Here is a 24,224-nt window from a genome sequence, read left to right as displayed (position 1 = left end):
GTAATCTCCAAACATATAAAAATGTGTTTATAGATCAGGACGGAGAACATGAGCTCCTCTGTCTATCTCGAAAGAGAACAGCACTAGTGCAGGTAACATCCACTGTTCAACACCAGCAGATGTGGTCGGTCACCATTAGTCATTTGGCAGAACTGAAATAAGAGGAGGTCGCCCTCACCGCCCGCAGACACACAGGCAAAGTCTCCTGCCATGGAAACAACCACCTGGGCTTTGCTTCGACATTTCTTCAGGAATTCTGAGGTCTCCCGTTTTGTTTCCCTGACCTCTGCTAAGTGAAAACTCAAACTGGTACTGTCGTACATCAGAAAATAAAATCAGTGGTCCTGGAGAAAAAAAAAAATATTTAAAAATCAGATATATTTAACTTTATTTGTTCTTCCTTTTGGTAGCACATCTCAATCCCACTTGCTAATTAAAGCTTACAAGAGCTGTCCCTTGCACTGGTAAAAAAGCAAAAAATGGTCATGCATAAGATACTGAAAGCATTCACATCAAGTATGTTGTACCTTGGGGTTCTGAACTTCATAAATAAGAGAACATTAAACCAGCTAGTTTTGTTTATTTGCTTGTTTGTTTTTAACAAGATCGTTGTTACAGATCATAGCAGCTTAACAGGTTTAACACAGGATAATCTACTTCTAATATTTTTATTTGAAGAAGTTTATAATAAAGTTTGGTAAGAGACCAAAAAAATACAGAGGCCCAAAGACTACAAAATAATGATTTTAAATATAAAGCATTTCTTTTTAGTTTGCAGGGCTTAAAACCTGCAATGGTCTTTCTGCTTTGGCCAGGGATGTAATCTTGGAATTTCTTAGATGAAGTTTAGGAAATTCAATTTATTTGTGATTTTTTATGCACCATGCAACATCTTTAAAGGGGTCCGGGCTTTCAGAAATGCTGAACATCCATCTTTTAAGAAGTCCTACGCTAGGAAGACAAAACCTCCATTTATTCCTACAAATATTGGCCAAAATACTGGGGACCTGCTAATATAGTTCCCAGGTCTATGAAAGTAGGATACAAATGACTATAGATTCTGTTATGTGAAGTATTTTTAATTTTATTTTTAATTTTATTTTTAAAGCTTACATTTGAATGCCTTGATGGCCATCAGGAACAAGATATTCTGGCAATGAATTGATAAAGCCTAATTGTAGGCCAGAGGGGAAAAAAAAAAGCCACCTACAATACAAAGCTAGCCATACTCATTGATTTGACAAGAAGGTAAGTAGACAAACTTATCTCCATTTAGAAGTCTGATTTTTTACTACACACAGGTGAAATAGTTACAAATACTTGATCTGATCCTACAATGTGCAAAGTGCCTAAACTGCTTTGTGAAATAACCAAGGATGAAAGTGCTAGGTACGCCCGAGGACACACTTCAGGAGACGTAGGACTAAACACACGAACAAATTGAGGTGTCGTAACATGCATTAATCTTCATCTCCTGCTCTCAGGCATCAGTGTTCTGTAGCCATGCCGGCCGGCCCCGGCGCAGCTCTCCGCTGTTTCCAGGAGCCTGCAGCTGGAAACAACCCTGAACTTGCAACATGGGGCATCGGGACCATATGCAAAGGAGAACAAAGTAGGAGAAAAGCTGAGTTTGGACTAACGCTTACTTCAAGGTTTCCACTGAATTGTAAATCAAGTGTCTTGTGCGGCTATATACTAAAAGGTCTTTTTATAGCTGGATCTCAGACCTCTTTTTATACGTTATAGGATCCATCACATCGTATTTTTGCAGCTATCGTGTATTTAAACCATACAGCTGCAAGGTAACAGTAGTCAAGATACTCTGACAGAACTAGTTAACACTGTAACATCGCATCCAAGTCGTGCTGCAGTCTTGGATGGCACATCAAGCTGGTGATGACTTAGGTAAACACCTTCAGTCCAGTTACATACTTACTACCATTTCTTGTGCCAAGACTTTAATGTGCTTCAGTGCATGAAGGAAATTTACAATCGACTCCATGAATACATATATTCCAGCTCTCCATTTCGTTTCCATTAAAAAAAACAAACAGCAGCAATTATAGTATAGCTTCATAGCAGATATTTATAACTTAGCTATAAACAAATGCTGGTCTAAAGCTTTGCAGACAGCTCTAAGGTAAATGTAATTATTATAAAATTAATAGGATTTTTTTTTTCCCAGTACTACGGTTACTACTCTCTTTTAATGACGGCAGGTGAATATAAATTACATCTTTTCTGACATGGGTTTACTCTTTAAGTGGGAAAGCTGAGAAGAAGCCTGTTGTTACAACTCAGAGTAACAATATTTATTTTTACTCTAAGTCATTAAGTCAGGTAAATGGAGCTGTCTCCACACTGGGGAAAATGACTCTGGAACAGATCAGTAATTTGTCTTTCGAATGGACATGACTTTGCTGTCTGTTCTAAGTGTCAATTATATCTACTGAAGTTGTGTTTATGGGGGAAAGGAGGAAAGAGCTTTTAAATCCAGAAACAAAATTTTAATCCTTCTGCAATGTTAATTGGATACCTTGACCGAAATTTGTTTTGATTCAGATTGTCGCTCAGCTGCTCTCATTCCACCAAGTCTTCGTAACAATCTAAATGGAAGAAGAATTTGGGCCACTGTTGAAAAAGCTTTGCCTTGTCATCTCTGTATGAACCCATGCCCAGAAAATGAGTTTCAGCCCGCATGACTGAGCCAGCATCAGAGCCGTGTCTCATTAATAGCTTTTCTTAATACGTACAACCACATTAACAACCTGATGTTTCTGGGAAGCAATGATTCAGCAAAGCCATTCTCTTATTTACTTTAAATACCGGTGGAAGTGGATTGTTCTGTATATTTTAAATATATATATTTTAAATGATAGAAGACAGTTTGATCTAATAGTATCTTGTTTTTTCTTGGGTTTCTTTTTTTGTTTTGGGTTTTCAGTTGAGGTTTTGTTTTGTTGTTTTTGTTTTTTTTAAACTTTAAATAACTTTTCAGAATCCTGCCATGAGCAAAGCTTTAATGAAACTGCCTTTGTCGTGATTTCCCAACAGCCAAGAAGCCTCACCTTATGGTACTGTGACGGGAGCCAGGACCGAGCTGAGCTAACCGCCCAGGAGGACCCGCAGCCCAGCACCACCCATCATGGGGCAGGCTGCTCAGCACCAGCTATTACAGAAGGATGGGAAGTCAAAAGCTACGGGAGCTGTTCAGTGCCTGCCAGTCACCATCACATCCCTGTGCTTCACCAACATCTGTGAACTCGCTTCACAGCTCCTTTGTGAGGTAGGAAATTACTACTCCCTCTCTTGCAGAAGAAGACAGTGGGGCAGAAGGAGATGAAGTTGTTCTCCTGGGGTCCCCCAGGAAGCCTGTGATAAAGCTAAAGGAGGAATTTAATCTACTAGTTCAGTTATGGGGCAGCTATTCGCTCCTCTTTGCCTAGAAACACCGGGCTTTTTGACACAACCTTCATTTCTGCAAGCAGTAAGCATCCTGGACCATACACACTGCTGCAAAGTGGTTTCACTGCCCTGTCCTGCCTATCTGAATTTTACAGACTGGCTCAAACTGTAGAGATTTGCTGTCTGATAGTGAGATCATCTTACCTGGTGTTGTGGGTCAGTCTAGAAGACAGACAAAGTTTAGCTGCAAAGCTCAGCTTTAAATCTTCCATAGAGATTAGAACCTACTTCTATTTGCTTGCTCCCGTCCTTCCAGGAAGCATGAAATAAAATAAACACTACAAGCACAAAAGAAAAGTCAATGAACAAAACCTTCCTCTATTAATTAAAAACATTAGTGCAAACCACACAGCAGATTATTTTTTGTAAGCTCAGTATTTTCTGTAGGGAGGTCATACAACGGGGGCTTTAAACACAGGTGAAGTCACATTCCTTAGCCAAATAAGTAGTCAGCTTTGAAGCTCGCTCACATAAACAACCTGGATTCTGCTGCTAGACATAATATTTTATCCTATACATTTGCATGTATGCTATAATACTTTTTATTGAAAATATATTGAGTGCTGTGCTTTTATAAAGTATAAATAGCTAAAAGGTAATAAAGACCAAATTCCAAAGCTGAATTACATGTTTGGCTAAGAGACTTGTCCAGCATCATCTCAACTGCCTAGAAGAGCCTTTTCTTTTCTTTTTTTCTTTTTTTAATGTAAACAAGCCATTCGTCTGTGTGCCTAAAAGCTAACACCTGAATCCCTGCTTGACATTCCAATGCATTGCTTTGCTGTCAAAGGTGAGTGCTCACACTTTCTTTGACATCAGGTGCTCACCACTGTTGAAAACTAGCTCTGGTTTGAAGTATTTTGATGTAGGTGTTTGGCTTTACCTCACATCATTTGCAAAGCGAGGCCTTTGTGCCTAATCGAGTTAAAGCTTGATAGTGGGAGCCTGTTAAGAATGCTACAGGAATGCCGATCTCTCTGCCTAAGATTTGTTTGTATTAGGCAGTAATCATCTGAAAGAACGAGAAAAAAATCAAGATCAACGTTTGAAAAAGTATTTCTCAAAACACTTTGCTGGGCAAGGCCAATCGATCTAGAAAATGCTGTAGTTAGTGGTCGATACCCCCAGCAGCTGCAGCTGAATGGATGAAGTCAGAATGTGGGAAAGTGCACTTTTTCATTGTTTGCTCTTCTGCAAGAGCCGCCACCAGAGCTACACACCCTGCATCTTCTAGAGAGACGCTCTCTTCAGAGGTTTTCGTCCAGCCATTTGATATAGCTGTTCCTGGTCTGAATGCCTGCAGAGAAATCGGTAGGCCAAATGGTGAATATCATACAGCCGTGAAAGCAGTCATCGAAGTGATCGAGCGTAACTTCCACGCCGGCGTTCTCCAGGCGCTTGGCGTACATCACCCCGTCATCTCGCAGGACGTCGTTCTCGCAGGTCAGGATGTAAGTCTTGGGCTGCAGCTGAAGTGTCTCATTTTCCGCAAGGAGCGGGACTGCTCGTACATCGAGCAGCGCCGGTATCTCCTGGATGATTTCAGCCTTGCCTGTGGTTTGTATTACAGGCTTGTAGTTCTTTTTGAACGATGAAGGCAGGAGAGATGTCCAGTTCAGACGCCCTCTAAAAGACAAAGCTTGGCCAACGTCAAGAGCAGTGTGGTTGTTAATCAGCAGTGAGTGCGCCACGTCGTAATTACCATTGAAATAATCTATCCAATAGTTGATCATGACATAACGAGGAAGGACGGGCATATTCATGTTCTGCTGATAGGAAGGTGTATTGAAGTCGAATGCCTGAAGGACTGGATAAATTAAGGCCTGCAGTTTCGGTCTGATGGTCAAGTGTTCATCTTTGCTGAGCTGTGGGAAAAATACAGGTTAGAACTGGGATTATAAAGAAAATGAACAATACAATATCAACCTAGAACTTCATACAAGCAACCATTCATGTGACGATTTTTAGGCTGAATTCTGCTCTTAGGCAGATAATGTTGCTCTTCTGTCTGAAATATGAGCAGCCTGATCTTCTTCTCTTGTAGGGATGGCCATTCAGGCATACTCAGTATTCTGTCTCCAATAGAAATCAGTGGCAGAAGTTTATTGAAGGGTAAGTAAAGTGGCATTTCTCTAACACAGTGTCCAGTTTAACAACTGGCAACTGAAGGACTTAATGAGTCAAAGGAGATATTCTTGCTTTTAACGGCTTTTCATGGATTTTTCTTCCATGAATTTACCTAGTATTTTTTTTCCAGCATATGGAAATTGTTGGTATCCACTCTTTTCTCTAGCAAAGGCTCACCATGTGTAAAAGCATTTCTCTGACTTGACCCTGCCACCTGCATTTGATGTGAGCCTACCAATTCCACATTTGGTGCCCCCTAATTGTTTTGCTTCATCTTCTACACCAGATACACGGTGCTCTACCATATCTCATCTTGCTTAAAAAGAATTATGCATCAGGAAAACAAATTAGGAATGCTTTTTCCAAACCATGGTACTATCATGTTTATCAGGCCTCAGTATTGAAATGTATAGTGTAATTGTCTCATTAATTTTTTTGCTCTAATTGAATATTGCAAGGTTGTCATGATAATTAGTTGTCTGGACATGGTATCCGCATTCTTATCACCAATAGTTATGGCAATAGGAAAAAAGCTAATAATAATATTTCAGTCATCCATGAAAAATATTATTACTTGCTCCAGGCTGCCTTTAAAATCTTAACTAGATTAAATTCAGATTACATTTAAATGGCAGATACTAAAAAAAAGATTCCTTAAACTTGCTACAAAATGCTACAGGAAAATAACAGAAGAATTAAGCTTCATTTATTGTATTTTTTGTCCTTCCTTTGTATTTGAAAGAAATAAAAACATATTTTCAGAGACAAGCATCTAAAAATAGGAAGCTAAATTGGTAAGTTACACATGTACCTAGTTACCTACTTAGAAAACAGAATTCACCAGCAAAAGGGGTAAAAAATGTCACTTAGCTACTTGCTCTTAAAATCTGGCCCATAACAATCGGTAACTGTAGTAAGACATTGCAAGCTATGCGATTCATTCATATTGCGATTGACTCATTTTTTTTCTGTAAAGTGACTAGATGCTGGTTTTCTACCCTCCTGCCTTCAGGGTTGGTATACGACCTTGTGATGATGCAGCACAAAGACTCTGCCAACCTATATGCATCACGGAATTAGGGGCTGTTGCAGTGCAACAGGTGCTGGATGTTACCTGCTGACATACAGCAGCTGCCAAATTTCCTCCTGCGCTATCGCCAGAAATTGCAATTCGACTTGGATCAACTGAATACTCAGCTAAAACGTCAGGCTGCAAAAAATGCTTAGTAGCACGAAGAGCATCATGGAATTGCTCGGGAAAGCACACCTCTGGCACCAGCCTGTATCTACAAAACAAAAGAGATGAGAGACAATTATTACCACCAGTGTACCTCTCCTTCAGGATTAATAGCAGATATCAGCTGTTCCTTAATGGCAAATAACTATTTCATTAGGATAAATACTACAGGAAAAATATGAAGTGCGTAATACTTCTGCAAGACTTAATCTTATAATTAATGCTTTAATTCTGAAAGATTAATATGAACCTACTAGACATGAATAATAGCAAGTAGTATAAAATTGTGCAGCACTTCCCTGGGATTTCCCAATAGAGGATTTCATCATACATTATAAAAATGAATGAATATTTAAAACACCTTTGGCAAGGCAGTCATTACAATCAGACTGTTTTTGATACAAATCCCCACTTCAACTAGAACAAGGGGGAGTAAGTCTCATATGCCCAACAGATTCTGCTGAGCCAAACACCTAAGCAGTTCTGTTTCCCAAATTTTCACGCTTGCTCAGGAGAGAATGAACCTGGCTGTACCTCTATACCATTAAATAAACTATGGCCAAGAAGTGATGTAATACCAATTTGCTCCAAGGCAACAGATGCAATAATTCCTTTCCTTTACCAAGCAGAGGAGCAGAAACATACCCATTGTGCAAGTGGGGAGACTGAGGCACGGAGGGAGCAAACAGCCTGCCCAGGAAGAGCCAGCAGCTGCATCCCATTCATGAGATTTTCTCAGTTTTCAAACAGCAGTGCAGGAGAAGTCTGCTCATATGCGCTGAATAATTTGTAATCTAAGAGTTGTTACTAGGCCTTCTGGTACAAAGCTCATCTTCTGTTTGTAGCTTTCCAAACAACAGATTTTACATATTCTCAGTAGAGCCGACCAAAACAAAATTCAGTTTTCTGATTCAAAACATTTTCTTTAGGATGTAAGCTAAAAAAGTTTCATAGGCAGAATAAATTTCAAACTTGGCTTAGAGTTTCAAAGTCCAAATCTCAGCTGCTTTCAGAAAGTGATCTATACACTGCATATATGGAATTATAAGTGCATCCTTTGGGAACACCTCGCAAAACTGCGTAACAGACTGTGCATAGATCATGAAAGAGAGACGCGCAATTAAACCAATGAGAAATCTAATGAGACTTCACTAATAGAGTACAAACGCCTTGACTGAAGGATATAATGGCTAAGGAGAAGAGGTAAACAATAACTCAGAGAAACAGGCAGAATTATACCACCATAGATCGAAAAAGGAATAATAAGGAAGTTTTCAATACTGTGATCACTGCTTGCCTGGAATAACCAACAGCTGCTTTTTTAGTTTTCATTGTTTCTGCTAATAAACAACAAAGAATAATAAAAAAGAAAATGACCCTTTAAAGTACGCTATAATAAGTATTGAATGAGTAACTTCATATAATTAAGTTGCAATTAGATCACAGAGCTTGGTATGTAATCAACTGCAGGTGGGAAACTTGAGTAATTACATCAAGTGATTTGGTTTGCAAAAGGCAATATTGAAGTTGACAGTAAGGATGGGAAAAGTGCTAATCGAGTTGGAGTCATCTAGGTAACTTAGCTAGTTGAGAGGTTTGTTTACCTTGCGATTGTTCAGTGTGTTAAAAAGCAGCCCTGCTTCTCTGTTGTCCGGCACCCTGGCAGTCCTCGGCTCCTGAGTGGAGCACAAGGCTTAAATGAGATGACTGGAACGTTGGGAGACCGAGAGAGCGGCAGGGAAACTGCCAGCCTCCACGGTGTATTCTCACTAACGAGCAGGGGTGAAAGGATTTGATAGTTTTTATGTTGCAGACCCTTGCTCGATATAACTTAAAAACTGTGGTTTATATTAAAACCCCCTCAAGTCTGTCTATATGTATTTTAATGCCATGTATGTATACAAACATTACTTTACATCTATATACTAAAAATACGCCTTGCAGCAGTGGAGTGACCCTCGAGGATGGGAACAGTGCCTCTTGCTATGTGAGCAGGTACTGAGACACGGTTCAGCCTTCCTGCAGGTATATATCATGTCCCAATGTGTTTGGGGTTTTTGTTTGATTGTTTTTAACATTCACAAGTATTTACAGAATCACAACTTGGCACCTGAGTGACCTCAGGTTTCAGCTGCACTCCTTACATGTAGATACAATTGCAAGAAGCACCAACATTTGCGTTTTAGTATTTGTCCAACTGAATTCAGTGCTACTTTTTTTGCCTACATTTCTGCTTTCTAAAACGACCTCTGAAATACTGAGAAACCCAAATGAATTTTTGATGCCATTCCAATTTGTTGAAATTTTAAAAGGATATAAATACCAGACTGGCATTAGAGAATTGTTGTCCGAGTTAAAGCCTTATACGCAAGCTAGTAAGAAGGGAAAAGCTAGAAGAACTACATTACATATTTCTAATACCTTAAAATTACTTGATTGGTTTTAGATTACTCACTCAACTGAGACGATGACAGCATTAAGAGATTCAGCCATGATTCTGCAGAGATTGTTATAAAGACTCGTTCCTGGAACGATAGGACATGGTGTTAGGGACGTATGAGTCCATTTATGTCAACAGTTGCAAAGCTGTGTGTAAGCCTTCTCAGAAAATATAAAGACATCATACAAATATAAGCAAAGTTAAGTGAGATCAGCTTGCAATAGATAAAGTGGCAAATACATATTGTAGCAGAAGGAACATAATTCATGCCTTGTAGCTTTCTCTTTTTGTAGACTCAAGTACTACAGTCTAATGCTTTCTTTCTCATCTCTTTCTTGGTGATTTGGGGTACGTCACTTCATCCGCCTACCACAATTCTCTTAGTTTGGCAAAATTTAAGGTACCCAGTGGTTTGGGGGCATTAGCATCCAGAGCTAGTTATCGTTGTATGAGTCACTGTTTGTTGTTCATTTTATTATAGCACACATTGCTCTGATTCAAACAAGTTGCCCTATTAACGCCAACTGAACTACTCATTTAAGAGAGGATTAATTACAGCTATGCTATTTATCAGTGGACTGATTTTCTTTAATGTTATTCCTTTCTGGTTACTTAATCGTTGGTTCCCAGTACTATAAAATACACTAAGACACTAAGCATTTTCTACAGTATCTAGTCTTAGAATTTAACATTTAGCTGTAACATTTGTGCCATTAACTTCTGCATCTGGGACTTGAGGATAGCACCCGACATAGCGGAGTTAGTCATGCAAACAAAGCGTGGTCATTTAATATAAACTTTTTGCACAACAGTCAGATGCAAACTGTTACAGAACGAATGAGGCAGGCAGGACGCTGAGAAACATGCCTTAGGCTGGCCTAAGGAAACCACCTCAACTCCTCTGTAGGACGAGGAGCAAAAATAGCTGCTATAGGACTATAGGACAGAGAGATGGGATTTCCAAAGGCACGTGAAAGCCAGATTTTAAAGTTATTTAGGAACCTAAATCTCACTGAGATCATGGTCTAAGTGACTTGCATAGGCCAAATACAATCAATACGGTCTTTGTTTTGGAACAATTAGGAAAACCCCATTAATGTTCTTTTTTCTCTAAATAGATGAAGCCATAGAATGCATCAGGGCTGTATGGACTTCATGATGTTGAGGAGCAGTGGGGAAGGAAAAGGAGGAAGACTCCTGCCGGCCCTGGATCTTGCAGCAGCCATGAAAACCACATGTCGTTTCTCCTCCCAAGGCTTTTCTCCTGTACGATATGGAAGGATAAGTGGGTAGCTTATCATTATCTATAGCTATACCTTCATTTCTCTGACCACATTTGTGGCTTCCAAGTTAATTGAAGCAAACAGCATTAATTTTCAAGGTGATCTCTGCTAGCAGTGGCAGTGCTCCCCTAAGGGACGGGAACTGACCCCTACCTGTTTCCCCCATCACGATTCCCGTTGTGCGTGATCAGCAGCACATATTCCCAGCTATGTGTTATTTAAGAGCCAAACATTAGCCATGTTGTTACAGACGGTGTTGTTCAGCTCACTCTTCTAATTACTGTGTGAAAATGGGGCAAACCCCTCACATGCAGTCACTGGATCCTGATCACAAAGGCTCGGCTTTTGCACGTGACCACAGAAAAGGGGGGACTGGCCCTAACAGCCCATCCAGGCATCTCAGGAATTTAAACAGTAAGCTATTTTATCTTCTCAGGATGTAACAAAATTAACCTTTTGGTCCTTTTACAGCTCACGTGCAGATAAGATAGGTGTTCTTTGCTGTGTGTTCACGATATTGTTCCCCTTCCCTCCATAGAGCTGATCTAACAGAGTGGAGACAGTTACTACTGAATTCAGGTACGTCTTAGCAAAACTGTCAGCCCTGACAGGCAAAAACATCTTGTGGCTTTTTCTGCTAGGAGAAAACCAGACCAGAATCCCATTTAATTGCGGGCAGATACATACGTGCACTTGCCAAGGCCCAGCCCCCTCCGTGGATGTAAACAACGCTGCGCTTGAGCCTTCCATCTGGCTGAGCAGGAGGTTCAAACACTCTGACTTCCACCCCATCAAACACAGTGTCCGTGATGTTAATGTCTTCAGAGGAGACAGACTTCAGCTTGTCAAAAGTACAAATCAAATAATTCAGGACTATCAAGTGATGGCTGAGTCTCAGATAGTGAATCAGGTGACACTAGGGGGGGAAAAAAAAGAAGAAAAAAGGAGATTTCTGTCACTTCAGAGCATATCATACAACACCGCATTGATGTTCAATGCAACAGTCTTCAAAGGGCAGGTCCAGTATTAAAATGAATATGGATTCTTAGAATATTCATTGGAAAATGAATTATTAAAGGTCTCTAATGCTTTTAAAGGTGTATTAAAACAAAAACCTGTCCATAAAAGATTCTTTGTTGTCAAAATAAATCAAACCATGAGCACTATGTGGATCAAGACCACTGTGAAAGAGCGCTCGGATCCCTGCCTCCAGAAGACCCCTCGGAAAGGAGACGACCCTCACCAGCACTTGGGAAGCTCCTCAGAGCGGTGCCAGCAGAGGGCAATGCCACACAGGCAAAGTTTTTGTGGTGGTACCAGAAATGCAAAGTTTTTGTGGTGGTACCAGAAATGCAAAGTTTTTGTGGTGGTACCAGAAATGCAAAGTTTTTCTGTTGTGTATGGCTCCCTGTGACAGACATAATTTTGCAAGTAAAGAGTTTCAGAGTCTCTTTCTGGTTTCTATTACCTGTTCACATGGACAGTTATTTAATTTTTTGACTTTTTCTTTACCGTACTTGCATAGTACCGTTTTCACAGCCACTTTCAGTGCCAAGCTTCCCTGCCAGGACTGCCTGCTGACAGCAAAAGAAGGGCTAATGGAGGCAAACACACACCTCCAGAGGAAAAGTAATTTTTGAAGCGTTCAGCAGCATCCATGCCAAAGAAGATCTGTCTCCTTAGGTCTACAGCCCCAGATCCTTACACGTAACTTTTTAATATGTCATCCTGAGTTTGAATAAATTTAAAAAAAAAAAAAAATTGGCTTTCATTGAGGGTGGTGTACAGAAAAGGCTCTGCCCAGCCCCACTTCCACTGCAGATTGCTGTAGATAAAAGACAAGCTTTCATATTTTTCCCCCCAAAATCTATGCCAAATACAATGGGCTGCTATGTGAGCAGGAAGAGGAAATCACTTCCAAAAAAAATATTACTTTCTTTTCTTGCTTTAGCTTGTGGTAATGTCACCCTGCTGAGATAGTTTGTGGCAATTGATGCTTTTTGAATGGAACATCACTTCTTCATCCTGGAAGGCTTTTCTCTAGGAGAAGAAACACAAAGTATCCACCTGCCAAGAAGAAATGCTGAATTCACAAGGCTGTTTGTATCTCTGAATTTCAGATCATGCTTTTCTCCCCTTACTTAAAAATTCCCACAGGAAAACCCAGTTTGAGTTTGAAACTTGAAGAGCAATACATCTACCAACAGCCTGGCATGTAATTTGTTGGGCTGCTGCTGCTGTAACCAGCTGAAAGTCTGATCCTCCCTGTGCCCTGTGGAGGTTCCTGGGGAAGGTAACCACTGGGAAGAGATTTTGGAAATACTGCCAGGGAAAACAACATTTTTGGAGATTTTTTCAGACTGACTGTGCTGCAATAGACATCCCATTTTAGTTTTCTCCCACTTGAGTTCACATTCTTTGTAGACGAGATTACCACATGTTCCCTGGAATCAGAAATGTTTTCTTTTCAAGGCTAGTTGGTGGTGTTTACCAAGAAGTGTTTTCTTTAAACTGCAGAGCACTGTGGCCATCTGCAGGTTATCACACACTTTCATGCCTATTTTTTCTTCTATAATAGGCCACTCTTTCCAAGAACACAAAAACCTGGAAGAGACGCTTTGTACATCAGGACACGATAGCAACAGTCCCAATCCTTTCGTTAGGCATAGGCAGCTTTTTTGCCAAGCACTTATCACACTGATTCTTTGTGAGTATATTTAATCAGCCTATTTGTCATTTATAAGGCATCAGGATTGCACTTTTTGCTGGCAAAGAGCTAGTCTTGTCCAAAGTTCTTACAAATAAGATTTTTTTTTTTTCTCTATAAATAAATATTTAAAATAGATATGTAATATCACCCTGTGATATAACTACTGGCAGAAGAAGACGCGTTGAACGGTTGGATAACTCTCCTCTAGGACTAAGCTGCCGCCCCAAGGGCAGACATGCCTATCCTGTTGGCTGGGCTTTTCTTGTGTCGGCGTGACCCTGCTGCACCAGCTCAACCTGAACCCGGCAAAAACAGAGAAACAACACGAACCTTCAGCCAGGTCACCATCTTACTGATAACCCAAGGCAGGAAAGAGGGAGTGAGGAAAAGGATGCTGCCTTTTGGCAGTCGTCCACAGCTGGATTGCCTTAAATCCATTACCAAACTGTATCCAGTCATCTCACATGAGCAGTAACTCATTTGCTCTTTGCTGGTATTTGCAATTTTTACTGTCCTTCCTGTGCCAACATGCAGGACTGTTGCAGGCTATCAAATATAGCGCTTCAATATATCTGGGAATGATGTGTGCGTACGTATATATGCATGTGGAATAGAAGAGAGAAACGGTGATGCTCTCTGGTGAAAAGGGAGAGAAAACAGTGCTGTAATAACAAAAGCTAGTGATAAGGAAGAGAAAGCAAAAGGACAAGGGGGAAAATTAACAGACTACAGAAAAATTAAAGACCAACGCACAGAAAAGAGGAGATAGTATAAAGATGAAAGCCTTGTGGGCAGTTAGCCTGGAATTGCTGTGCCGGGCACATCACTTGGTCTGGGTCACAGCCCCAGGTTGTCCCGGGTAACGACTGGTTTTATGCATCTGTCTGAAAAAACACTTTTGTTTTCTGAACAGGTAACTGGGGAAATGTGGCTAGTGAACTTCATTGTGTTCTGGGCTGGACAGAGTAATGGGCTGACACACAGGAGCGCTCTGCCGCTGGGAAGCGAGCAGAGCTGGATGAGCAGGAGGGCCCCAGGAGAGAAGGGCTAGACAGGCTAGCAAGGCAAATGTGAGTATTTTGCTGGCATTTGAGCCAATTCAGCAAATAACTGCTGTGGACATATTACAGTAGCCCTGCTGACAATCTATTGCTCATTTCCAACTGCAGCTTTTCATTTTGGGGCTGTTGGCTCCCCGTGATCCCGCACTGCCTTGGCAGCAGTGTGATTTATGCTCATGCTGTAATACTCCCCAGCTCTCCAACAAATCAGGCAAAGCAACCACTACAGCCACGACCTCCTCCTCTTTTCCCAGGACATCCCCATATCAGAGCTTTTCAGGCAGGGACAACCCAGGGATGCCCTAGAGATGAAACTGTTCAAGACTGCCACCTTCCTCCTGGTAAATTCTTTGGTGAGGTACCCCTCAGACATTGAAAGATTTAATTGATGCAGGAGAAAATTTTTTAATAAGTGAAGAAAGGTGGCAGGGTTGCGATAAAAAGCAGACAATAGAACAAAGTACTGCTCTACTAAGGCACCACTATTTTATCACCAATATGTGTCCTTTAATCACCAATATGTGTCCCTAAACTAATAGGATTAGCTCTTCGGCTGAATTTCACGAAGAATCCCAAATGCTCACTGCTTTTATGCTTACCTCCCTCATGGACTTGTACTCTACATGAGTCATGTGTTCTTCATTTTAAAAAAAAAAAAAAAAAAAATGTTTTCTGTTGCTAATGTCTATTAACCTCTAACAGTACTCAGCATGTTGGAATTCTTTGTCCTCATGTGACTTCCATGGCTGACACTCTCCGGCTTCATGTCTCTGACCTTTAGCCATGAAACTATTGCAGCAGGGCGCATGCAGCCAGCGCACAAAGGCAGCATGCCTCTAAAGCCGAGCCCAATGCATCAGCTGCTTCCTCTATAGCCTGTGCAGCTGGTCAGACCCAAGGTCCCGCGCTGACCTTTCAGGCCTTAGCAGGATCAGGAATTAAGCAAACAGCTAAGGCTCTCTTTTCATACACCACCACTTGGGACTGAGCCAAATCGCACTCATGACTCAAATGACTAATGATGCTGGAACTGGGCAACCAAACAGTTGAAGGCTAAACTTCCTACCTTAAAAGATGCAGCCACTATCATAAATTCTGGCATCACTTTGCAAAATACATTTCTATAACACTGGAGTCCAAAATGCCAACTACATCTGAAGTCAGTAATAGAGATTAGTGAAAAATAAACAAGATCATTTCCCCATTTAGCTGCGCACACAACATACTGTTTTGTGTGCATTTCAGGCAGTTTATCTTGTTTAAAGGTGTATGTCTATTTTCTTTTATTTTATGGAGCCATTTCTTAATGCAGGTGCATTATTGCCCAGTAAAGATTATGTATTTTTAATGCTGTTGTACGAAAACAGTCCTCAAAGACAAGTGCTCTTAGTTTTATGAATTTCCTTTAGAACTGAAAAGAAACCAAGGTGACTGCTTTATCATTAATTAGAAGCAGAAACTAGATTACATTTTAATGTGAGGCATGGTGCATATACTCACGATGATCTGCTTTTATCCTAGAGACATAAATTCTCTGTTGCTGCAAACAGGACTTTCAGTGCTGTTCAATTTCTGCTCAGGTACCACAGCTGCGAGACCGCCGTGACACAGCTAACTATTTGGTTTATTGCAAACCAATTCCAAGACTATGATCTTGCACACAGAAACATCAACAACTTACTTGGCCGGCTACAACTATGATTTACATCTGTCCAGGTATCACATACTCTGAAATATATGGGTAGAGAGATATTAAAATGTCAGAAAAAAACTGATTACTGTTTTCTATAATCCTAGATGTTGATGTCCCATGCCCTACATTTTACTCTGAAAGCAAGTGAGGGGTAGAGAAGCATGAGGAATCACTTGGCTGTGATGAGGACAAATACGAGGATAGTTTTCTCCCCTGTACAGCTGTCTACCTTCTTCCATATACGTCTGTCTGATGGCCTTTTTGCCAACCCATTTGTCCTTCCAAACCTCTGCTAACAGCTGTCCCAGCTCCCCCCCCCCCCCCCAAAAAAAAAAAATCTCCCTTCTTTCTTGCCATGCACCAGAATAGCAAGTATCTTGACAGTGGTGTTCAGAAATAATTTATTTCTGTGGACTTATTGGATAAACATATGCTGCTCTTTTCACTCTGATAAGGGAAAGGGTTAGAGGAAGAAGTGAAAAACGCATGTACTGACCCAGCTGTCAACAGCACAGTTATGAAATGTTGCTTTAGACACTTCTTGTCCAAGTAAAACAATAACTATCCCTTCTTCTATGGCTCAATCCCATAATTAATTTTATGCGTTTGTCCAAATTTCAGTGAAGCCAAGTTCTGATCTATCTGTATACAAATGTATACATAGTTTTTAATTTCTGATCTAAAATTGTGTTATATCACAGTTTTCTGTGTTATCATGTCCCATTTTAAGACAGGTGAAAGAGGCAAATTACTCTCATTCTCAGTTAAGCACTTTAACATCAATTCATTAATATTATGTATTAATATATCAATAATTTATTAATTAAATTAATATAATGAACTAATTTATTATTACAGTCTAAGTGTCTCTGCTTTCTTTCTGGGGCAGCACAGGACATTAAAGGGGGTGCCGGAACAAGGCTCTGAAAACCCAGCTCGGTTTCCAGCTCCACCACTGGAATCTTTGTGGCCTCAGATAAGGCACTTCATCTCTTCCTATCTCTATTCCCTCCCAGTTTAAGATTAGAATAACACTCTCGGATCCCTCCCCTAGTAGGTTTTGAAACCTACTTGCAGGCACTGCCCTATAAGCATTACACATTTTTTTAACCATGTGATTATACTCGAACATTTGTTCAAGTGTCTCATGCTAAGCCAGGACACTGAGTCAGTCCCAAGCTTGTAAAAAAGTTTGTAGCTGACTGGGACCAAACTCTACATGGAAATGTCAAAACCTTATCATTAGTACGCTGAAAGCCAGCGACAACCTTACTATGTTTTTTTGGTAATGAGTATTACTGTGCTGAGTAAACAAACACATAATCTCCAACAAGAAATTGTCACGCTTGGTTGTCAGTGTCTTCCCAAATCCATTTCAAAATAAGCAAGAGACAATCAATTGCATCTGAAGCACATGAAGTTTGTTTCCTGCTCTTGGAAAAAAAGGCTTACAGTACATTTCAGAGATTTCAAAAATCAGAAATGTACTTCTGGCTGCTATCAAACCTACAAAGGAAAGTAATAAATAGCAAGCTGAAAATACACTCCGAAGCAGGTGAAAGTTCAGTGGTCACATTTAGAGAAATGTTAAACCGCCTGGTCTTGCAATAGCCGGTAAAGGAAAAAAGGGGAAGCTGAGCCCTAAGAAGGGACACACACTTTATTTATACACACACAAAAGCTGTCTGACAAAGTAAATACTCAAACTTAACTTTTACAATCCTAGCTTCAGTCCACACAGTTCCTTCTTAATGGCAGTCATGAAAGACTCCTGAACACCAGGAAAGCACCTTCTCTCGCTCGCTCTCTCCAGGAACAAACGCCCCAAGGCTTACCTGTGGTGTGATTCAGGGCACCCCTAAAGCCTCACTTTTTATGCTTGTGTAAAACTCGTTTGTTCCTTCCTTTGGTCTGTAAGCTCTGTTACAGGAACTGTTACTTGTTTAGTAATTTTTCTTGCCATAGAAATTCCTATTTCTAAGACCAGAGATGCAAAACACTAAGAAATTGCCACTTCCCCCTAACAGAGTTCCCCACCCCGGAGAGCAGGGACAGATGCTGGCACTTCAGCCCTGCCTGCCAGTTTGCTCCAGCTGCCACCTGCCAGGCTGTGTCCTGCCAACTCCTCGTGGGATTATGACCTCTAGAATAACCCAAAGGAGATAACCTTCAGCCTTCAGGCTAAAGGCACCATTCTGACTATTCTAAAGGCTAAATTCATCTGACTATGCCCAGCATACCACATAAACAAACTGAATGTGTACATCAGCTAATAGTTTTATATATATATAGTCAGTCATACGATTTTCTAAAGATAGGTCTCCTTCAGCTAGAGGTTATGGCCTTGGTTCAGGTGCTCCTGGCTGAGTCATGACTGCGTGTTTTGCAGGCAGCATGCTGGGGGGGCATCATGGTCCTGGCCGTGCTTCCCAGGGGGTTTGGTCAAGCTGAGCACTTGCTGTTCAGTTACTCGCGTTAAAGACCGAGCAAGTGAATGTCAAGCCATAGATTTTACTGAAGAATGAAGCTATTGTAGGCCATGGCTGCATAAATTTCATAGCAGACATAGGGGAGGGTATGCAAGCAAATGGATTTTATCCTGTACAAGCAAACAGGTTTTATCCTGGAGCACTGTGTGGTCCACTCTCCTCATACTTCCCAGCATCTGCAGTTACTGCACTAGGAATGTAGAAGGTACGCTGCCCTCTCGTCCTTTTGGTACCCATTTATGGGCCCTCTGTGCATTAACTCACTGGATCCCATTTTGAATATGCTGATACTCTCACCCACTGAAGGCACAAGATTTGGTACATTTCAGAATGAAGTTAGTAAACGGAAACGCTGCTAGGAAAGTAAAAAACCCCAAAACCTTTCACATACATAGTACCTTACATCAGCCCTTTTAAGGGACCAGGCTATTCCAAAAGCAAATTGAGTTCCCAGCTAAAGCCATTATCAGAAAGTTTGTGACCTCTGATCTGTTTCATGTCAGCATGGAAACGTTGGCAGAAAACGAGGGAGACATCATGAGGGAGACATCATGAAGTGACACAACTGTTGTGTGCCTTGTGACAAAACCCAATCATTCAGAGTTGTGTTTAGTGATAGGATGCCAGATCAAGGCCGTTTAATATTTGGAAGAGCCTCCCTACGTCTTCTTTCCCTAAGGCACACTTAGTACATCAGAATAGACGCCATTAATTTATTGGGTTGGTTTTTTTTACCAACAGCCTGCAAGTTGGAAACCAGAGTAAGCTACGCCTGGTAACATCAGCACCACGAGTCCCAGAGGAGATGCCGGGATGCCAGCTGCACCGGAGTGGGCTCACCCGAGGTACGGGTGGGGGCGAACGGCCAGCAGCCTGGGGTGGCCCTGCCCGGAGCTGCCTGCGCCCCGGCAGGCACTGACTCCCCGCCCGGCCCCCGGGGCACTGCGCTCCCCCCGGCCCCCGCGCTCCCTCCCCGGTGCGGTCAGGACCCGGTACGGCGCCGATCGGCTCCTGCCCCTGCGGCCGCGCGTGTCAGCGATGCCGGCGGCTCCCCCCGCCGCCCCAGCTGCCGGGGCTGCCCGCGGCGCCGCTCCCCGGCCGTGCCGGCTCCCCTCGGGCCCCGGGCCGCCGGCACCGGCAGGGCCGTGCGGGGCCCTCGCTGCGCGCCGCGGAGGACGCCGCTCCCGCTGCGCGGATGCCCGGGGCGCGCTCCCCGGCGGGGGCACCGCAGCCCCCCGGCGCGAACCCGGCCCGGCGAGGCGGGTCTGCCCGCCGCCCCGCAGCCGGGACCGTGACGCCGGCGGGGCCGGGGCGCCGCTTACCGCCTGCTGCACCGCCCGGAAGGTGGCATCCAGCAGCATCAGCTTCCAGGGGTCCGACACGGTGCCGGGCAGCGGCAGGTACACGTAGTAGGCGGCCAGGGCGGCCAGCGCCGCCAGCAGCACCCAGGCGGCCCGCATCGCTGCTACCCCCCGCGGGGAGCGCACCGCCCCGGGGCCGGCCTCCCCCAGAGGAAGTCCCGGCGTTTCCGTCCCTGCCGCCCCGGCCCGCCGGCGGCCTTATCCGCGCCTCGCCCCCGCGCAGCGCAGCGTCGGCCCGCCCGCCCGCCGCGGGGCCGCCGCGCTCCGGGGCGGGAAGGGCGGGACGGACGCTCCGCAGCCGCCGCCGCGGGAAGGCGCGGCCGGGCAGCGGCCTGCGGGGCGGGGGGCTGCCGGGGGCGTGCCCGGGGCGGCCGGGTCCCTGCGGGAAGGGGCCGGGCCTGGCCTCGCCGCGCCGGCCTCGCCCGGCAGCTCCACACGAGGCTGCCTGGCTGGGCCGCCCGAGGCCCCCGCGCCCGTCCTGTTGGCCGTGTCTCGGCCCCCCCCCGGGTTCCATTTCTCGGGGTTCGAAGGCCCGGAGACGTGTGCGGTGGCCGCTCGCTGCCGCCGGGCTGCGGGAGCCCCGGTGCAGAGGCAGGTCGTGCTGCCTCGCGGAGCCCGGCGCTGCTGGCGGATCCCACACCCAGCGTGTTTCCAGGAGGAACACCGGGACACCCTTATTTTAGCTGAAGAAACCATCCTGCTCCCCATTTAACGCATTACAATTCCAGAAAGAAGATTTTTTTTTTCAAAAAGTATGGGTTTTATCTATTATAAAAATAATTATAATTTTATTTTGGACGGGGAATTTCTGTTCTGGGTTTTTTTATTTGTTTTGGGTTTTTTACCACCCCCATCCCCTTGGTCAGCACCAAATTTTGGTTTAATGCAGGAACACCTCTTACACCTAAGACAAGAAAACGTTCTAAATGGGTCTTTTTTCGTCTCTTATTCACGCAGGATTTACACCATAGAGTTCAGCCTTGGCACAAATAACTCCTTAATATTTAGTCATAGTACTATCTTCAGCAAATTAAAATATTTATTAAAATAGCCAGATTCACGTGCATTATGAATCTAATTCAGGAAAAAGAATGAGTACTAATTTTAACAATAACATTGCCTTTAAAATGAATTCATAATACTAAAAAGTTACACAGAAATATAAATAGAGTCCTGGAAAGGACAAGTTTTCTTTTAAAAATAGACATGAAAAGGTAATAAAAGAAAAATATGTTTCTAAGAGGTAAAAGGTCAGCTTTCGAGCCAGCTTTACTGGAACTGAAGCAAAACCTTGCTGATTCTAAAGGTTGCAGAAGAAAGTTTCTGGAATTTGTGAGGAAATACACCTCTCAAGCATCTTTAACCTTTTTCCCTAACAGCAGCAGATGGAATTTCTGTAATTTCCACAGTCAGTTTTGAGTAGACTACAGATGTGAAAGGTCTGTTGGGAAACAAGCTTTGTCAAGGAAGCAGCACAAGGTGAGGATCCTGAGCTTTCACGCTTTTTAGACTGAGTGGTCCCTTTCTGTGTTACGTTGTGCTCACACCTTCTCTTTCACATTGTGCCCCACTCCCCTGCCTCCTCTACGTTGCCTGCTCCCATTCCCTTGCTTTCCCAAGCATCTGCCCCTCAAGCCCGCATGCAGGATCCTTGAGCGTAGTAATTTGTACCTGCCTCTTTCAACAAAAACATGGTTCCCAGACCTCTGGCAAAACTGGTCTAGTCCCACTCCTCTCTCATCTACTCTCTCCAAAAGAGCACTACAAAGGTTGGATGGAATTCTTCTGAGGTTTCTCATGCTCCCACTGACCCCCACATACATCCTGGGCTTGATCTCCCCTCTTCCTCACATTCTTAAAGCTACTGTGCTCTGGGTAAACTGAACCAATAGCTCTTTGAGGAATACGGGTTATTCCAGGTGTTTAGAAAGAAGTCAGTTAGTTGAAAAAATAAAACACTGTGGTCTGAGAAAGATTCCTTTCTTTAAAAGAAAAATAAATAGATAAATTAAACCCCCAAACACTTGCAAGATATCTAGGAGACAAGCAGTCTACGTAAACTCACACCCTGAAGCCAAGAAACGGTTGCTAGACAGCCAACTTCCAGAGGCAAGGCAGGGCACCAAGTGTCCTTCAGGGCCCTTGGGGTTCCATCAGCTCTTCTGATGTGCCTCCATTGTCTTTCACCACAAGGTACAAGATCCCTGCTCCCACAAAGCTGATGTGACAAGGTTCATTTAATGATTTAATCTCCTGGAACTTTCTCCCTGTGGGTGTTACTGTGAGAAGAAACTATTTAACTATTAAGTGTTATATTCCTGGCTTAATGATGTTTAGATAACTGGAAGGAACAGCAAGTTTCAACTGCATGTTACATTTTACACAACAAAAAATAATAGGTGTTTCTATTTCAGAGCCTTTTATCAGAAAAGCACTTAGACTTTTAAATGTCAGACATATAAAGAATAGTAATTATTTTTGTCATCAGTCCTGATCGAAACTTTAGAGAGAATAAATGCTCTTGATCAAAAAAAAAAAAAAAATCTTAGCCACTTTTCTTAAGTGATTACTACCTACAACTTGTCTATCACCCCCAGGAAGGACAGCTTAAGATAGTTCATCAGAAATACCCTAGTTGATTTATGAGATTGTAATTCTGGATTTTCAAGTATATTCAAAAAAATCGCTAATGCCCACGTTACTCTCCATAGGCACAGTGAGCCTATATTTACATACCGAACATTTAGGTATCACATTCTTTTTAAACCTTTAACTGAGAAGCAATGCATGTATCACCTGTTAATCCTCAGCCCCAATAAATATGCTTCTCCTGTCTTTGCAGGCACAACATTTCATATAGGACCTAGAGGTTAAGTGGAAATTAATGTACAATCACCAATATCTTTCCCAGAAACCGTACTGCGGAGACAACATTGACTCCAGTACTGCAGAACTTGTTCCAAACCAGGAGAAAGCTGCCCCCTGGTTCAGGGTGTCAGGGAGACTGAAGACCTGGCTGAAAAGGACATGGTATGAGTGCAAAGAAAGAACAGGGGAAAAGCCAGTGAAGGCTGGCCTGCCGTGGGACTGCGAAATGATGGCCCACAATGCTACTTCCAGGTGACAGAAGGACCCCAGGTTAGGCTGTATTTCGACTGCAAGTCATTGTTGCAAGTACTCTGTAAGAAATAAAGTAATTGTAGGACTGTGTAATAATTGAAATGATCTTCTTGGTTTCCAGGCTGTTATTCTGAAATGTTTTCCGCAAGAAAATAGTCCTAATTTGCGTGCATCTCACCAGCAAATCTTTAGTCACATAAACAACAACTGTTACCATCTTCTGCTGCGTTTTCCTATTCTGTTTTTCTTCCAAGTCATAAAAAGGTCGATGGACTCTTACTGGCACTACAGCTGATGGATCAGTCATGAAAATGCCTGAACCAATAAAGATCTGTAGCATAAAAAAATGAGTAAGATCTAAGGAACTTAATTTGGCATATATGAGTTTAGCATATAGTAGAAAATTCTATTAATAGAAAATAGATCTCTTGTTCTTTTTACATTGAGCCAGTGAGACATTCTGCTAAATCAGGTTGCAGAGGTGCTGGGCCCCTATGAAAGGACTCCTTTTGAGATCAGCAAGTTTTAGTATTAGAGAAAATTAAAAAGAAAAGGATGGCAAAACATTTGGTATAATTGATTTGTTTTGAGGTTGGTGCTGGTTGATTTTCATCTTGACCAGGTCTTTCCCCTTGTTTCCTATAAACTGGTTATTCTGAAACTCAGCATAATACAGGCACGCCGGTATCCTCAGCCAGGCAGAGCTTACTACATTATTAATAGCATTAATATTTTTATGGCGGCCACTGCCATTATTTATCCTCCCTTTTGGGTAGTGCTCAAGGGCGGTCTGAGGGACTGCCGGCCAGGCCGTGCCCTGCGGCCCACCACACGGCGGCCAGGATGAGGGGGGCCGGGCCGCCAATGGCCGCTGAGGGCCCAGCCCTCCCGCACTTGCTGCGGGCCGCTAACTGCCGTCTCCGTGCGGCCATGGGACACCTGTGAAGGCGGCTCCGGGGCTCTCCGGCATGCGGCCTGCCCTGCCCAGGAGCGGGACTGCGCCTCAGCGCGGCCGCCGCCGCTCCCGCCGCCGCTCCATCCGGGTCTCTCCGGCGCGGCCGTTGGAAGCATTCGAACCTTCCTAGCAGCCAATCACCGCAGGGCGCCCCCACCCACTCAGCAACCTGCTCTCGGGTACCGCAACGAGGCCAGTTCGTCTGCCCAGGAAACGCCTCCCGCCAATGGAAGACGTCCCCGCTATGAGCAGCAGTTGCGACACCCAATCGGAAAGGGAAGGC

At 43.2% G+C, this 24,224-nt stretch overlaps 1 protein-coding gene and 2 long non-coding RNA genes across 4 annotated transcripts; 2 read left to right on the top strand and 1 right to left on the bottom strand.

Moving 5' to 3' along the window:
* Positions 1–560: 560 nt before the first annotated feature.
* NCEH1 (neutral cholesterol ester hydrolase 1) lies at positions 561–20,177 on the bottom strand. The gene is made up of 5 exons (XM_055816787.1): positions 19,828–20,177; positions 11,240–11,468; positions 9,285–9,354; positions 6,707–6,878; positions 561–5,330 (listed from the first exon to the last, which is right to left on the bottom strand). Exons 1-5 carry the CDS (start codon positions 19,963–19,965, stop codon positions 4,713–4,715), a joined length of 1,227 nt encoding a protein of 408 aa, XP_055672762.1. The 5' UTR covers positions 19,966–20,177; the 3' UTR covers positions 561–4,712.
* LOC129785364 (uncharacterized) lies at positions 5,218–6,736 on the top strand. The gene is made up of 3 exons (XR_008749326.1): positions 5,218–5,347; positions 5,510–5,577; positions 6,605–6,736. It is a non-coding gene; the product is annotated as an uncharacterized LOC129785364 (long non-coding RNA).
* Positions 6,885–23,415, top strand: LOC114013688 (uncharacterized). 2 transcript variants are annotated; one of them, XR_008749324.1, is made up of 7 exons: positions 6,885–8,854; positions 10,388–10,535; positions 12,078–14,332; positions 15,904–16,039; positions 19,247–19,350; positions 21,246–21,345; positions 22,709–23,415. It is a non-coding gene; the product is annotated as an uncharacterized LOC114013688 (long non-coding RNA). The 2 variants fall into 2 exon arrangements; XR_008749325.1 differs by lacking the exons at positions 6,885–8,854; positions 10,388–10,535 and having other exon boundaries at positions 11,467–12,259; positions 13,131–14,332; positions 22,709–23,413.
* The last annotated feature ends 809 nt before the right edge of the window (positions 23,416–24,224 follow it).

The sequence above is a fragment of the Falco peregrinus genome, chromosome 12 (genome assembly GCF_023634155.1).
Source record: "Falco peregrinus isolate bFalPer1 chromosome 12, bFalPer1.pri, whole genome shotgun sequence".
Classification (NCBI taxonomy): domain Eukaryota; kingdom Metazoa; phylum Chordata; class Aves; order Falconiformes; family Falconidae; genus Falco; species Falco peregrinus.
This window is presented reverse-complemented; position numbering and strand designations above follow the sequence as displayed.